At 40.1% G+C, this 17,195-nt stretch overlaps 1 protein-coding gene across 5 annotated transcripts in view; it reads right to left on the bottom strand.

The window, feature by feature from the left end:
* Positions 1-17,195, bottom strand: part of lsamp (limbic system associated membrane protein) — a 722,044-nt gene that overhangs the window by 20,877 nt on the left and 683,972 nt on the right. For all 5 annotated transcript variants that reach the window (XR_014118001.1, XM_035534192.2, XM_027016165.3 and 2 more), the window contains one exon: positions 10,589-10,714. Coding sequence is in view for 4 of the 5 variants with exons in the window: in XM_035534192.2 (XP_035390085.1) it covers positions 10,589-10,714 (126 nt within the window). In the remaining variant the exon portion in view is untranslated. The remainder of the gene's footprint in view (positions 1-10,588; positions 10,715-17,195) is intronic.

The raw sequence follows: 17,195 nt of genomic DNA, 5'->3' as shown, positions 1-17,195 counted from the left end.
GTTAGAGATCAGGCACCTGGCACTGTGGGGAACACAGAGTATGCAAGTGAAGACACAAGTGGTGCCAGACCGATGTGTGGAGAAGGATCAAACCCAGCAGAGCATTTCAAACAAGAGATCACAATCTGAAGAAAGTCCCCTGGAAGAAACGCTTTTATTCACTGTACGCAAGCAGGCACTGAGAGATATGCTTTCATATATATTTTCATACACAAACACACACATTGTATTTTCCTTTTTTATAATTATTTATACAGTTATCATTAATTGCATCGTGTTCCTTTCAAATCTTCTCTTTTCTGCATACATTTTCACTCTCTGTGCGTCAGTATGTGTATGTGTATGTGTATATGCGTGTGAGGCACTGCAGGGTATGTCAGTGTTAAACTCAATGTTAATCTGTCTCATCTCCCATGCATTTAGCACAGAAGTCATTCTGCTCACGTTCGGCAAAGCTCCACACTGAAGCTTCTTTGCCAAGCCCAGCCCCCTCCAGCATTATCAGCACCAGCTTCATTTCTTTAATTAGTTTAGTTCTCTCTACAGGTCGGCTGGGGAGCCGTGATTTGGGCAGACCACTCATGAGGAAGTTGAAAGGCGCTTCGGAACGTTAGAGAACAAAGCTGAGGGAAAGACACCAAGAAGCAGCCATTGCACATGGCATCTGCATTTTCAATTGCATGGCCATGCATTATTCATAAGCATCATTTAACCACCATGTGGTATGTCGCTGTTTATTTATTTATTTCCTCCAAAATACTAATTTATGCAAAGCAGTGGGATAGAGAAAGCGTTCCTGCGAATGGCAGAGTACAGAAGTGGTGTTTAGTGCCTTTTGTCTACATCAAATCCCTCTTGCTTTGGGAGGTGTTTAGATGGAAATTCAACTCTTTTATCTTTGTGGACACTCCACATGAACCCCCTACTCCTTCCTCTCCTCACTCGCCCCTTGTCTTCATGAAATGTTACATTCATGAATAAAACCATGAACTTTTTTGGAAAATTGGTATGGTTTGCTCGAGCAATAAACAGTGGAAACCATGGGGAGGTGTCAATGCTGCATTCAGCCTGTGTTATATAATACTCATGAGGATTCTTAATGGCATCCACAACACATTTCCACTCTGTTTAGTTTCATTTCAATCAGTTTTATTTAAATTCAAAGAGCTTTACTGCTCTGACTGTATATTGAGGTTTTTGATTGGAGTGGAAAGGATGACAAAGTTTTTATTTCATATAACTTCCAGGTTCCTGCTTTGGTTCCAATGAGCAGTTGAAGGGACAAAACAGAACATATCTGAAAAAGATGCACTTTGGAGCAAATGACACTCACTTGCATGCATATTTTCAAAAGGCCAAATTTAAAGTTGGCTAGCTAGTGTGTAACAACGGCACTGAGATTTCGCAACTATGTTTTCAGGAGGTTCCAAAGTACTTCTGCATGTTAGTTATCATCTTTAGATTTGATCAGAAGCCTCCTTGCTCCAGGAAATGTACGAAAATGAAAATGTATTAAAACTTTATTACAGCACTCTTAAGGTCATTGGTATACCAAGTACCATAACAACATGAACACCTAGAGAGAGAGACCTTAACCTCAGTAAACAAGGAGGTAGATATGTGAGTGTGTTGGTGTGGATGGATGGAAGAATGGACAGATAGAAAGGCAGATAGATGCTTGCGGGGACTGGTGATAATGCCAAATCATGATAAAATGTTTATTTCTGTTTTCCTACGATCATGGGGAAAATCCCCCCCCCCCCCCCCGCCAAATGGCAGCCCCTCCATACACACAAACACCCATGAACTTGTCTCAAAGGCCAGGCATGAAATAGAATTGTCTTTTATATTTGTGCCTGAACCTGTGAGATGTTCATCATTTCTAGATGTCTGTATGCTTTGTGTATGCTTTGTGTATTTACTCTTGAGAATCATTGTGATACCAGAGCCTTCAAACACAATCCCTGCAACTACAGTTAGAATCGCGACCCAAAAGTGCAATGTGTCCCTCTCTGGAACAGTGCTGACCTCAGAACAGGTCTCTCAGGCCATTTATAACTGTGTTCATGGAGATATGAACCACTGGGAAACCACTGGTCCCAGATCAGCACTCTTACAGAGTCTGCTCATGGTCAGTCTAACTGCTGCAGTCCTGCTACCTTTCACATATTGTTATGCATGCTGGTGTTTCTGGCCTTTAATACACTGAGACCAGTCTACTCCTTTAATGCCATGCTTTTAGGTGCTTTATTTTATGGCTATTTTAATGTATACTTGGTATGTCTGGGCCATAAATTATATCAGCTGGGAAAAACTAAAGCAGACCATTATAGCTAGACAGCTATGAGACTATATTTTGTCTACTGTAATCCATCATTACACGCAAGGTCTGCGTTTGTATAAAGGAAAAGTGTATCATCCTAGTAACCACAGCAGATTCATTTCTTGAAAGTGGAAACTTGAAGACAGGGGTGCAACAATACACTGACTGACTTATGTATTAATTCTAAATGCTACAATGTGATAGACCCCATGTACGTATATCATTCTGAGAAACTATGTAGCCAGTCAGTTTATTAAAATGTGCAAGAGATTATTTATGTTAAAAATTTAATTTCATTAAGGAAAACCCTTTGCCTGATTTGGGCAGAATGTGTTCTGAAATATAAACGTTATATTTCTTTGCCGGGTGTTGTACTTATATCGATTGTATTTTACTGAAAGGAACTGTAGTAATATTTGCAATGTCAACAATTACAGAATCATTGCCATCTAAATCGAAAAGGCATTGTATTGTGGTGATGCCCATCACTAACAACACATTTGAGCAAGTCAGGACTATCTTCCACTTCCTTTTACATTTTAGCAAACTGTAAGAGTTGAAGCTGCCTAATGAAAGCCCAAGGGAGAATAAGATGGTTTATACAGCATTTAGGAGCACTCAGAGAGCACTCTGATTATGCCTTTCACACTCTAATACATGATAACATGGGGTAGACAAGCTGGTTCCGGAAAATCAGAGCAGAAGAATGCTGCTCTATGTCTGTGGCCAGTAGGTGGAAACAAAACCCTAAAGGGCTTTAAGGGATCTTGAAGAAACATCACCACAACCACCACCATCATCACAAGTGAGTGATGCTAAATCCAAATATGGATCACTCTCAGTTCAGAAAGGTGTGGGATTTACTGCACCACCTGCTATACAAAATCTTAGTATGTAAATGGAAAAGACTTCTAGTCAGTGTGGGTCTCAGAAGTATCAGTGCATTAAACCCAGACTGCTACTCAGTACTGACAACTCTCTCTCTTTTAACTATCTCTACTGACAACACTTTCCCTACTGATAAATTTCTCTCTCCACCAAATGACATGCTTCCTCTTGCTCCTTCTCTCTTTCTGTCAGTGGAGGCTGAACTGCTGTGACAAGTTTTTTTTTTTGTGTGTGTGTGTGTGTGTGTGTGTCTGTGTGCATGCGTGTGAGACTTGCTGTTGCTGTTAGACAGAGAGCAGTATGTTAAATCATAGACAACCGCCCCCACAAATAAATATTTAAAGTGTCATTATACATGTGTGTGATAATAGGGCCCGTCTATGTATGTGAGGACTTTGTTGCAATCCAAGTTTAATTACTCATGACCACCTTTTCCCAGGTCCAAATAGGAGCAAATTAAAAGCCTGTCATTGAAAGTTGTGTATTTACCTGCCCTGCAGCTTAGCCAGAAGTCTAAAGTGGGTGGAGCTGTGGGGTTGGTGTCCACACCGCAACCACATTGGAATGAGAGGCCAATGAACCAAACTAAGGGTTGACAGATTATTGACCCCCACTGATAATCTAAGATTATCTTTCCCTGATTATTGGAATCAGCACATGAACATTTGCTGCTACAACCAACACCCCTGTAACAGTAGTCTCACCTATAGAACTATCAAACTGGACTGGTGGACACATGTTGTGTTAAATGCAGTGCCTGCATTCATGTGGAGGTCGAACAACTGGCAAAAAGAACAATGCATTAAGTTGTATTTCACTCACTCACCCTTGCACGCACACCTTGAGATGATAACTGTGGTCAGTATACTTTCTGCACAGTTTTTGTTCCAATGCACACATACACTATAGCTAAATGAAACATACGTGACTCCTGCATGAAACATCATAATTGTCTGTTGAGAGTAAGGTTTCTGTGCATCGGATCAAACATGGTGTGTCTTTAGTACATTGAAGACATTCAGACTGTGTGTGCTCATTTCACATCAGAAGCACATCAGTGAGCAAGCCCTGCAAAGCTTATTTTACACTTGATGTGTCTCACCGTGGTAACTGCTTTTATAGGGAGACAATTAAATATATCATCACAGTAACCACAAGATCAAAAGTTCTTTGTAATTTACTCATAGAATACACCCTAGCCAGTACAGTAGGTTAGAGTCCAAGATACCAATGTTAGTAAGTTTCTTAAGCTGTTGATGATCAAAGTTTTGTGCATCAGCAACCACAGGATCCCAGACACTGTTCAGAGAGCTGTACTGTTATTTTACACTGGATGTGTCTCACCGTGGTAACTGCTTTTATAGGGAGACAATGAAATATATTATCACAGTGATCACAAGAGCTTCGTCAATTATTCATAGAATACATGGAGTTTGTCAGAAAATAAGATGCCTAATAATTATGCACACCTTAATACAGCATGGAGTTGGAAACTATGCATAAAAATGATGATATGGTCAAAATACACTTTTGCCTAATAATTGTGCACACAGTGTATATTGCCTATACATGAACTGTGGAATCAGGTGACCCTCCCACACTTCTTTCTACATCTATCTATTTGAGTAACAGAGATGGCACATGCACAGTTTTTGGAGGCAAGTGGGAAGAAAGATTCTCTTTACATTTTATCTCAGAAAATGAGACCATACACAAATGGCTCAAATTTCTTTCTGGGCTTGAAATAACACCCAAAAAGTTTGTAGCAGGCATTTTACTGCAAATTCATTTTAAAATTGGGCTCAATACAATGTTAGCTAAGGTTGGCTAATAGCTTTAATGTAATCATGATCAAAATGTGAGAAATGCACAAATGATACTGCTCTAAATATGAACTGGGGTATCATTCTACTTCAACCATAGAATTTGATTAGCCTCTATTTAAATGCAGCACGGATTCTGCTGTAGACCGATACTCCTAACTGCCTTTCACCTCTTTAGGTTCAGAAAAGTAAAGGCATGTTGATCCGATATGATTTCCAGCTTGCTCCATACTGACTAACTGGGCTGTCAATCAATCTGCTGGGGGCCATGCCCACACAGCTGTATGGAAAAACGCGACAAAGAAAAAAGAAGATTTAAAATATTCCCTTTAATGTCATTTTATTGGTAAATTTGGAAGGTAACTGGAATATATAACATCTTTGAGGAAATATTTATTTTTTACAGACTTAAAATAAAACCACCAAGCAGGGCCTTTAATACCTCATTAAAGGTAACTGCATTTTTCTGCATGATTTAATCTAAAACAGCTTCTGCTGTTACGTCCTGAGTTTGTTTGTTGTATGTATGTGTGTGTGTGTGTGTGTGTGTGTGTGTGTGTGTGTGGAGTTTGGTTGTATTTCATTCCAGAGCCTGTTTCACATTCCAGTACAGTTTCATGTTTGCAGCAAATCATGAGACAAGACTCCAACTACCCTAAAGAGGAATAGAAGGAGAAGAACCTAGAGAGAGGAAGTCAGTGATATTTGTTTTGAGAAGTTTGTTTAATAGTGTATGACCTTGTTTCCAGTTTTGACTTTGCACTTTGCTCTAATAGTGAGTTTGCTGTTGTATATTTGTATATATTCCATTTTGTTCCTTTTGTTGTGTGTTCCATGGTAAGTAGGGAGTGACTGTCATTTTGTTTGGGGTGTGGGTTTGATCTGTGTTTTCCACTTAGGGAGTAAGTGTGTGTGTATGTGTGTGGATTTATTTCTTATTTTGGCTTGGGTCACTCCGTTATAGTCCAGTGTCACACTGTCTCTTGTACAATACACAGGCTATCATTGAACTACTTTTGTCTGTTGCGATCTGATTTCATTTACACTACACATTGGTTAGCCTTTTTCCCCTCACACTTCCTGTTATGGCATGGAGACTAGACGAGGTCGTAACACTGTTTTGAGGAGTTTTGACCAGCTTTCATTTGAAACATTTAAATACTGGATAGTGTAAAATGAATAGTGAAAAATTAAGAAAATCATTTAACTTTAGAGCTTTCTCAAGGTTTGTTTTAATGTTATCCAGTAAAAAAAGAAAGTCCAGGGTAGATTTATTTATTTATTTTTTAAAATTAATTTTTTAAATTATGGGCCTTTATATAGTTACTTGGATATACAAGATACTTAGTACTTAATTTTGTGCACTTTGTGTTTTGAGACAAGCAGCAGAAATGGACCCAAAGCCATTTACTGCTGCTGTGCTGCTTGCACCTGGTGTAAATGATTATACTGATTAATACAAGAGCATATCACTCTCCTAATATGGAGCATCTGGTGTAAAATGGCCCATGGACCCATGCTCAACTATGCAGATTATTTGTCAAATCATATGTAAAACATTTTATACACAATTTCTGGTCATTTTCATTTCTATCTGTTAAAAGTACACACAGCTACTAATGTGCTGCATTCAGATTCCATCACTTGGCTTGGGCTAAAGAGCCAGTTCCCATGGAATCATGCAGAACATTTTGTAGTGTCACCTTTTCTGCATTTTTAATTAATTAATTATTTTTTATGCACCCATATATCTAAAAGTTATTCTTAGCTCCTGATGTGGCTATTTGAGTGTCTACTTTTTAAACATTTTAAAAAATGTTTCACACACTATCACACACACACAAATTCAGAAGCACATTGATTGCACAGCTGAAGGACCTCTAAAGGACCCCTGTCCATTCTGTTTCATATATATATATATATATATATATATATATATATATATATATATATATATATATATATATATATATATATATATATATATATATATATAAGAGAGAGAGAGAGAGAGAGAGAGAGAGAGAGCGAGCGAGCGAGCAAGTACTTACATGTACACATATACGAGCAAATAACATTTCTCGCAAATAACATTTCTCACCTGCTGTTGCTCAACACTCTATTTGGACTACTGGGGAGATTTTGAAGATTGGAATGTGATCATTTATTTTTCATTTTGCTGCATTTTTCATTTTACTAAACTTATTAAAATGTACCTGTTGTGGACTTGTTTGTAGAGTGATTGTTATTGTTGTGATTCGGGAAGCTATTTTTGTTATTTAAATTATTTAGTTTTATCTATTTAAAAAATAATTTAATGCATTCATAATAATCTTTAATAAGTTACTGTTTTGTTAACCTTATACTGTCAGAATCTAAGTTTTTATGTCCTAATATTAAATATATTAATTTTTTCTTGCACAGGTGATGAAGGACCTCTGTCCAAAATGTTCTGTTTCTCTAAAAACTATCATTTCTAATATTGCGCTCTCTCTCTCTCTCTCTCTCTCTCTCTCTCTCTCTCTCTCTCTCTGTGTCTCACACACAATATTAAAAATTGTAGGTGATGTATAGAAAAGGAAAATATAGGAACATAAACATGCCCCTCAAAGACATATAAGTCACTGAATGCTAGGTCAGTAAATAACAAATGCTAGTTAGTTACAATAAATCTTATTAAATGATGCTATGTCATTTAATCAAATTTTGTTTTTCATATTTAAAATGCATGCTTTACTTTTAACTGATAAAAAAACCTTTCCACTGCACATAGAAAATGGGCTCTGATAGTTTAGCAGAAACATTGTCTCTGCAGAGGCAGAGAAAGAGGGTGCCAATACATGCTGTCCTGCATAACGTGTTTGACTGGCCAGGGAGGCATTACAGCCACCCACGGCTCAAGGTGGGGCTGAGTGCTCGAGAAGGTAGCACAAAGTAACCTTCTGTGACCTTTCATTTAAATCACCCTTTGGGATCCCCCCTCACTCTCTGTCTGTCTCTCTAACACACACAGTATCGATCCACTCCCTCCAGACTTCTGACATCGATGCACATGTGCACACACACATTCACAACAATAAGCATACACACACACATATATATGCACACCTGTGACACTTGCACACAGATGCACATGCACACACAACACTGATCAATACCGGAGATACCATTCAATGCTTACTAAGCACACCCTTTCCTGAGCAGCTTGAACTACTACAGGAGGCTGGGAAAAGAGAGCAGACAGGGTTATTACAAACACACACACACACACACGCGTGCACGCGCACACACACACACACACACACACACACACACACACACACACACACACACACACACACACACACACACAAAGGCTATAAGAGATAGCACTGAGGTTTATCTTCTGTGTTGATGACACACAACTAACCTCAGAAGTCACCTACAAACAAAACAGAGATTCTCCTCGAATTCATTTTCTTCCACTGTTGAAACCACTGATCAAAGCTCCCCTCCTTTAAACATCATCTACACCCACATGGCACACACATACATAAATGACTCTGCTGTCCTTGGCTAACCTACACAAACAAACACACACACACACACACACACACACACACACACACACACACACACACACACACACACACACACACACACACACACACACAAAATGTCTATTGCACCAGAAGAAAGAGTTCAGTGAGAAGAGGCTGTCAAAGACAGAGGTGAATTTGACTCTGATATAATTCAGTTTGACTATAATTTGATTTTATTATGATCTGAATATGATTTGGTCAATATTACCAAGGATTGCAATATTCAGCTCAAGTATCATATCATGAGTCCCACCATACACACACTGTGGATATATATATATATGGCATAACAGATAAAATTTGTTTTACATTACATTACGGAATTTAGCAGATGCTCTTATCCAGAGTGACTTACAAAAGTGCATTGTCATTTACTCATAGAATATCCTAGTAAAAAAATCCTTGGACTACATTTAAGGTGACACTTTCATCCAAAGCCACTTACAATTATGACTGACTACAACTTGAGGGTTAAGGACCTTGCTTAGGGGACCCCAACAGTGGGGCTTAAACCAGCAATCCTCCAATTACAAGTCAAGTACCTTAACCACCAAGCTACCACTGCTTTAAGATCATCAAGCACCAGCTTACTCAACATTCCTAGACTTAAGCACAAGAAAGCTGGTCAATGGCTTTTTGTTTTCATGTTGCAAATGGAACTTACTAATAAATATTTATCAGGCACTGACTGTTATTATTATAATGATTCTTCTTCCTCCTCTTCTTCTTCCTTATTTCACATGACTGCATGGCGGTTCAGAGCTATGTACTGCAGAATTAAGAGACTGCCAGGGGCCAGCAGAATGACTTATGCTTCTGTATCACAATGGTCACTTCAACCTCAGTAAATGTGCAAAGAACTCAGAAACTGATTATTGAACCTGCCACAGGATTTAACTGAAGGAAGACACTGATAAGTAACAGAATCTAGAAGAGATTGTAATTCCTGCAGTAATGAACCATACAAGATTGGGTTTTCCAATAGCACTGTAAAACAAAGGTCATCTTTAAAAGGTAGAGAAAGCATTACCCTGAACACTCTTATTTAAGACAATCTTAAGACTACAATGATTTTGGAAAGTGCATTGCAGCACCTGTTCTGAGCCACATCACAAGATCATGTGATTGCACAGCTTGCTCTAACTTTCTGCTATATCCTAACACCATGCTGTTCATACACACATAACACACGCGCACGTGCGCGTGCACACACACACACACACACACACACACACACACACACACACACACACACACACACACACACACACACACACAAAATCCAACCATACCCCACATACAGACAGCTAAATTACATGAAAGTGCACACACAAACATACACTCACTGACTCCAACAAACCAAACTGTTGCTTAAATCATTCTTGACAGATGCATTTTCTTTACTAAGTAAAAAATAATTTTATTATGGAGCACAATGCAGTTGTCTTCAAATGCTGTTGGGTATATATGTTATTATAAGTGTAGAGTATGGCCACTCACATTGTCCAGGGGCTTTGGCAGCATAAATATCAGATGTTTCTCAGATTCACACATTATTTTATATACTGTACAGACACAACAGAGCGAAAATGTCAATGAGGTTGATAGCAAAACAAGCAGACACACCCACCCACACAGACCTCATGTTCTTGCTGAATCAGGCTGCTTCTCCTTTCTCCTGTGCCAAGGCTCTCCGAAATATCAAACTTTTCAAAAGTGTGTGTTCTTCTCAAACAAAATCACAGTGGTTACTTTAATCTGATTTTAAGAGCTGATCTTTGTTTTAAAAGCTTTTCAAAAATAATAAAATAATCAGTTTGAGTCAGATCAAAGTCTTTTAATCTATTCCTTATTTAAAAAAATCTGTCTTTGAGACTTTGAAATTGAACTTTAAATGCTTAAATGCATGTTGGTCATCATCCATTGATTGGCTCTCCTCCTGTCAGTGACCTATGATTGGCTCTCATTCTCACCTGATGGGTTGAGCAGTCGCCAAGTGATGGAGGGATCTGGCCTTCCATTGGCGAGACAGCTCAGTGTGACATTGCTGCCTTCGTTCACTGTGATGTCTTCTGAAACTCTATAAATGAATGCAGGAACTGAAAAAGAGAAATGAGACATGCTGAGACATACACCCTGAGACCTGCAACCATGTTTTATAAATCTCAAAGACAAGTCTAAACAAACAGCTATATCTAAAGGAAGATGAGCCTAGAGATATTTATGTCTCCAGAGACACGTCCCCATAGACTAAAACATATACAGCCTCAAAACTATAGTTCTCAAAAGTGTTTTAATCATAACTTAAGCACCTATGACACTTTTATTAACCATACCACACATTCTATTTTAAATGCTAAGTACTAAATACCAAGTGCTATCTTACATGCAGTTATACAAAAGACAATTGCTAAAATTTAATATCACACAAAACCATTTATTAAAACACTTAATCAGACCACAGCAGTCAAGTATAAACTTTATTCCTATGACCTTCACATTCATATTAACAATTATAATTGGTATTTCAGCAAACAGGTAGTGTTTTATCCGTGGTGTGAAGCTAGTAGGCCTGAGTATCAATAGCGGAGAAGTGCTATGTGCTTACCTACAGAACTAGAAAACTCCCTAAAATTTTAAATGGAATCTGCGCGCGTTCTACCACAGAACCAGGTACTTTATTCGTTAAACTTGCCCCAAATCACTCGCAAATGGAATTCCTTTACCCACTACTGATTTTTCCTGTTGAGGGAAACTGCCTATGTGACTGTTACAAGGAGTGAAAAGGAAAATACCGAAGGAAAGATTAATGGAAAGATTAAATGGAGAGTTCTGTGGTACTTTTGGAACTCATATATTTAGAGTAACCCATCCGCAACAAATGCAGCCAAACTTACAAGACTTGATAAATATTTAGATATAATATGCATATTCGTCAACTGAAAGCAAGATTTAATGAAAGGTGTTCTCTGGCATGATTTAGCCTCGCAGCGGCAAACAAAAAAGATGAGACCGTGAGTCCATGCGTTGCATATTCGCCGGAAGGAGGTTGTGGCATTTCTGCGATGGTCAGCTTTTCTGTCGCAATCAGTCATACGGCGTGGAAATTTAATAAATCATGCCATGCAAATGCTGGATTGCGTGAGGCGATTTAGCTTGTGGCTCCAGTAGCCTTTGGGCTGCATGGAAACAACCTGGTTCTGCAGTAAGTAAACCTGGCAGTAAGGGTTGACTGCCCAAAGTTTGCTTTGTCTTTCGTGACTTTAAAGTCAAATGAAATGTCTCACTTTTTGGCTGACAATAAATATATCCATTCATATTTAGATGAACTCTAGTAAATGACAGTGCCCATTTAACACTTAAACCGAAAGCAACCTCTCATCCTCCTGTCCTTAGCTATTCGATAACTGCTCGTTGAGGGAAAAAATCCACTTTGCTAATGATCAACTCAAACTTGTATCAGTTAGCAAAGTCTTTTTCCCTGTCTGAACAGCTGCTGTTGAAGGTGAGGTTTTCCTGAGAGAGGAAACCATTATAACTTCCATTGGCACGCAAGACAGCGAAACATAGACATGTCCTACTCAGGATAGGACTGCATGTGGGGAAATCCAGGCTTATAGATGGTGCTTGTCTTTTGACGCAGAGTTGATGTAAAAGACAAACCGCTGCCATTCCACTCAACTGTTAGAAACTGTATACGGATCCCTGGGTTTGCTTGGATGGCTCCATGGTTTATTCCATGGCGATAGAATTAAAACATCACAGGTAAAAAGTGCTTCTCCGTTTCGGAGATGCATGGCTTGCCTTGCTGTCAAGCTGGATGGGAAGCTGGTTTATAACTCAGAAATTCGTCACCTTGGAGACATTACTGAAGTGTCTGTATTGCCTTTTGTCAGGATTGTTATCTAAGTTATGGGCACGTCTGTGGCCCCGGGGTCTGTGCTGTAACTGGAGGAGACAGTTCTGGGGCACTCTACTAATAACTCAGCCAGACCAGGGAGTGGACGAACAGCAAAGAAGGTGGTGTTTCAGATGCTTAATAGTTTTGGTTCATTTAATAACTCTTTGCTGGGATGACATGGGAGCAGCTTGGTTGATAGGCTAACAGAGTGGCAACTGAGAGAATAATGAGGACAGAGCATCAGAGCTGGCTGTAGCGGGGCACACGTACACACTCACAACCACACACACACACAAACACAATGAGAGAGAGTCAAAGTATTTGCATTGAACCTCATGGAGGAACTAACAGGGACCAGGGAAAAGAGAAAGCAAAACAGAGAATAATGAGAGAGAGAGCAAGACAATGAAAGAAGGATAGATAGATAGATAGATAGATAGATAGATAGATAGATAGATAGATAGAGAGAGAGAGAGAGACAGAGAGAGAGAGAGAGAGAGAGAGAGAGAAAGTTACATGACAGTGAAGGAAAGCCAAAGTCAGAGAGTGACACAAACACAGATAAAGCTGAGTAGAACCCCCTTAAAAATAAGCATCAAGGAAAAGGAACCCACTCCATACACACCCAGCTAAACCTTTCCCCACCTTAATCCAGATACACAGAGATCACTCCCTGCACTTGTTCCAGCAACCACTCCAAGAACACACAGTTCTTAAACCTCAAACCTCTGACTCAAAGACAACATGCATTAGGAAAGCCAGGCATGAACCCACTCCAAGTTCTTCTTCTCCTATGAGTGCCAGGCTGGTCCCAGAGGGCCCTCAGTGGCAGGGAAGATGGAAGCCCAGAGGTGGACTCTCAATGGGGGAAGGAATCAGCACAGCTGCCCTCTGGTGCTGATGAATGTGGTTACTGTCAGTCACCCTCCCTCTCTCCACACATACTCACCAACAGAGACACCCAAAGATGAAATACAATTCAAGTTGGCAGATTGACTCTCTTTCTCTCTCATCCCTCTCTTCTGTCTATCTCTCTCTGTCCCTCTTTCATACGCACAAACATACAAATACACATATACACCTTTCTTGTTTTCTACATGCAGCCACTTCTTCCACCTATACACTTCCTTTGACCACTTTGATCACACTTTCTCTTAGACACCACCTGCGTCTCTTTCCTCGGAATGTTCCCATCACCTCCAAATAAAAGATAAGGATAAGTGTTTCTCTAACATGCAGGAAATTGGAATAGTAGAGCTGACGAGAAAAAAAACCCTTACAATATGGGCCACAGTACACATGTGAACACACCAATCCACCCACCTACACACACACGCACGCACGCACGCATGCACGCACACACACACACACACACACACACACACACACAATGCAAAAGCATTATGCAGTTGTGCTATTCCATGTATGCAGGGGCTACTACAAAATATGCCTTTGCCAAATCACTTGACCCCATCTTTTCATTCCTTTTGACCCTCATTTCTCACTACTTTGTACAGCGCTTAACAATGGGAGAAACTGCACATGCACAGCAGCACATACTGGGGCTCTAACAATGGAATAAGGGTGAGAGGATTGTTTTAGCTGCCACATGCAATTCTGTGAACACGAGCTCTGAGTGTTTCTTAATTTCACTCATTTGCTCTATGTTTATACTAATTGTCCAGTAATCTTCTGCTATACATTTTTACACAGTATAGACAAGTTCTAGACATCATATTAACAAAGGTTTTCACTTGCACTGTATTATTTCTGTTACACAAGGTTATACATCACTTCTTAGTATTGCCATGAATGTCAGCACCCATGTTGCATCAGCTAGGATCTTGACAAAAAGATAAATTTAAATATTAGATCCTTTCACAACATCACTGAAAATCAGCACATACTGCTTTTTACCAACAACAAAAAAGAATGAAAAACCCAGAGCGATTATCATTATTTTTCTTGCACCATCAAAATATCAGTCCCTAAATGCTTGCTAAACATATTGGACCATAGTCAATATATTTTTTTAAATTACAAAATTGCACACACTTGATGAATAGAAGTATCCCTCTCAGAAATGGCTTAGAAGACTTGGCACTCTGCTCTGCCATGCTGACTTTTTTAGTCTTTTTTGCATGTTTGACCATTTGTCATGTTATCTTGGCAACTGTTCTTTAGTCATCCTGCTTTGACACCAACCATGAGGGAAGTCCCTCAGCCTGGATGTTTAAAAGGGGGTGTGCCAATTATCCTTCTGCCGTTCGGCTAATGAAAAGCTAATCGCCACAAAACAGTCGCAGGGCCTTGAGTGCCTCCTCAGAAATAACAGCCAATTATGCACATGCTGTGGAACAGAGCCATTACTGGGCAAGGCAGTTTAAGCAAGGCTCAGTAATGTGTTCATCTAAAGTCACATTGGGTGTACCAAATAAACTAGCAGGGGGTGGGGGTCTGGAGAGGGAATAGACATTGAATAGACGAAGAAGCAAAAAATGAAATATATATATATAGAGTTAGAGATAGAGCCCATACAGAGATCACAGTCACAGAAATGAGGGAAGAAGAGAATACAGGAAATAACATACTGACAGGGAGTGAGAGAAAAACAGAGGGAGAAAGAGAGACAAAGAATAAGAGAGACAGACAGAGGCACATAGAAAGATAGGGTGAGAAGGAGAGAAGGAGGGAAAGAGATGGAGAGAGAGGAAGCGAGGGAGAGTGAAGGAGAAAGGGAGAGAGTGAGGGTATAGTATATATTGAGCCTAAGCCACATGTTGACTCCTTAGTTCATTAGTAAAGGTGCCTCTTCCACTGAAGCAATCTATGGTGAGGGCTGCTGCTGGGGTCAGGCCTGGGATCTATAGAGAGTATACAGACAGTGATCAGTAAAGCCCATTCCCAGTCTGGCTGAGGGACAAAGCCTTCCTGCTGGACCCAGGCAGACCTGTCTGCATTTGAAAATACTGTCAAACTCTGAATCAGCAAAACATTAATGACATATGGCAAGTAATTAAACAAATATGATTTGTCCTGATCTGGGAAGAGTTTAACTAGCTGATGAGGGCTGCTGTAATGTCTCTGATTAGTCTGGGGTAGACACAATACTGTAGAGGAAACAAAACAGACCCCCCCCCCCCACACACACACACAGTTGATAGTTGAAACTTGTGGGCCTCCCTCAGCAACTGTATCCTGCACTTCCTGACTGAAAGACCTCAGTCAGTCTAGACCAGGAGAAACTTGTCTGGCACCACGACACTGAGCACTGGTGTCACCCAGAGGTGTGTGCTTAGTCCACTGCTGTTCACTCTGCTGACCCATAACTGTATAGCAATGCGCAGCTCGAACTACTTCGTCAAGTTTGCTGATGACATAACCTGTGGTGCGTCTCATCAGAAGGGATGACAAGTCAGCATGCAGAGAATTGCTGCTGTGGCTAACGAACAGGAGCAAAGTCATGTGCTCCTGTGAACAAGACAAAATGTGAACAAGAGAAAAGAGATGGTTGGATCAGGAAAGAACAGGGTAATCACTCTCTGCTCAGCGCTGATAACACCTCTGTGAAAATCATCACAAGCATCAAATTCCTTGGTTTTCTAGTGGAGAACCTCACCTGGACCCTCAATACCAGGTCCATAGCCAAGAAAGCCCAGCAGTAAGGCTGAGGAAAACTCACCCCCTACCATCCGCACCAAAGTTTGTAGTAGCTGCAGCTCTGCCTGGTTTGGGAAGATCCTGCAGTGAAGTTAGGACAGCTCATAATTTCATCTGGGTCTATCCCCACCATCACAAATATTTACACTGCCCGCTGCATCCATAAAGTCACCAGCATTGTGGATATTCTCACACAAACCTCACATGAACACTTCCCTGCCATCTGGGACCCTCATGGCGAGAATGCGCAACAGCTTCTTCCCACAAGACTCCTCTACTCTGACAGATAGACCTAACATTCGCCCTCCTCCGGGCACTCTTCCTTTACCAGAGGCCTGGGAGCTTGAGCGCCCTGCATAGTATCGTAGCTGTTCCCAGGACTACGCTCTTCTGGATTGTTCCTGGGATGTGCTGGAGCCATTCTCGCAGTTTGGGGTTCACAGCTTCTAATGCTCCGATTATCATGGGAAGCACTGGTGCCTTCACCTTCCACATCTTTTCCAGCTCATCTCTCAGCCCTTGGTGTTTTATAAGTTTTTCATGAGTGCTTGGTCCTGATGCTGCTCAGACACATTGATGACCTATAAAATGGTAGACTGTCTGGGCTCAGTGACTGATTTAAAGAAGGATTATACTGACAAAGCTTTCGCTCACTGATTACACCATGGCCATAAGAACAACCAAACCAAAGGAACAGCCAAGTCATAGGGATAGTAAGAAATCATGGCTCTCAAAACAGGACTGTTCCAGTAGTGCCATGGTAGTGCTGTCTAGACAGAAATGCATTTTCAGAATAAATGAGAAAATTTCAGAAATTTAAATGAGAAGTATATAAAAATTGAAATTACATCAATAATATGGCCATTTCTCCATTGTTACTTTTGTCAGTAGCACAGCTATAGCTAAATGGCTGAATATGAGAGGAAGCCCACCAAATCAGATTGGCAAACAATGAGACACCCACATAGCTATGAACAAGATTGGTAGAAAATGTACTATTTCTCTGTATATAAAGTATT

This window comes from Electrophorus electricus, chromosome 17 (assembly GCF_041902795.1).
Source record: "Electrophorus electricus isolate QZ-2024a chromosome 17, ASM4190279v1, whole genome shotgun sequence".
In the NCBI taxonomy this organism is placed as follows: Eukaryota; Metazoa; Chordata; class Actinopteri; order Gymnotiformes; family Gymnotidae; genus Electrophorus; species Electrophorus electricus.
This window is presented reverse-complemented; position numbering and strand designations above follow the sequence as displayed.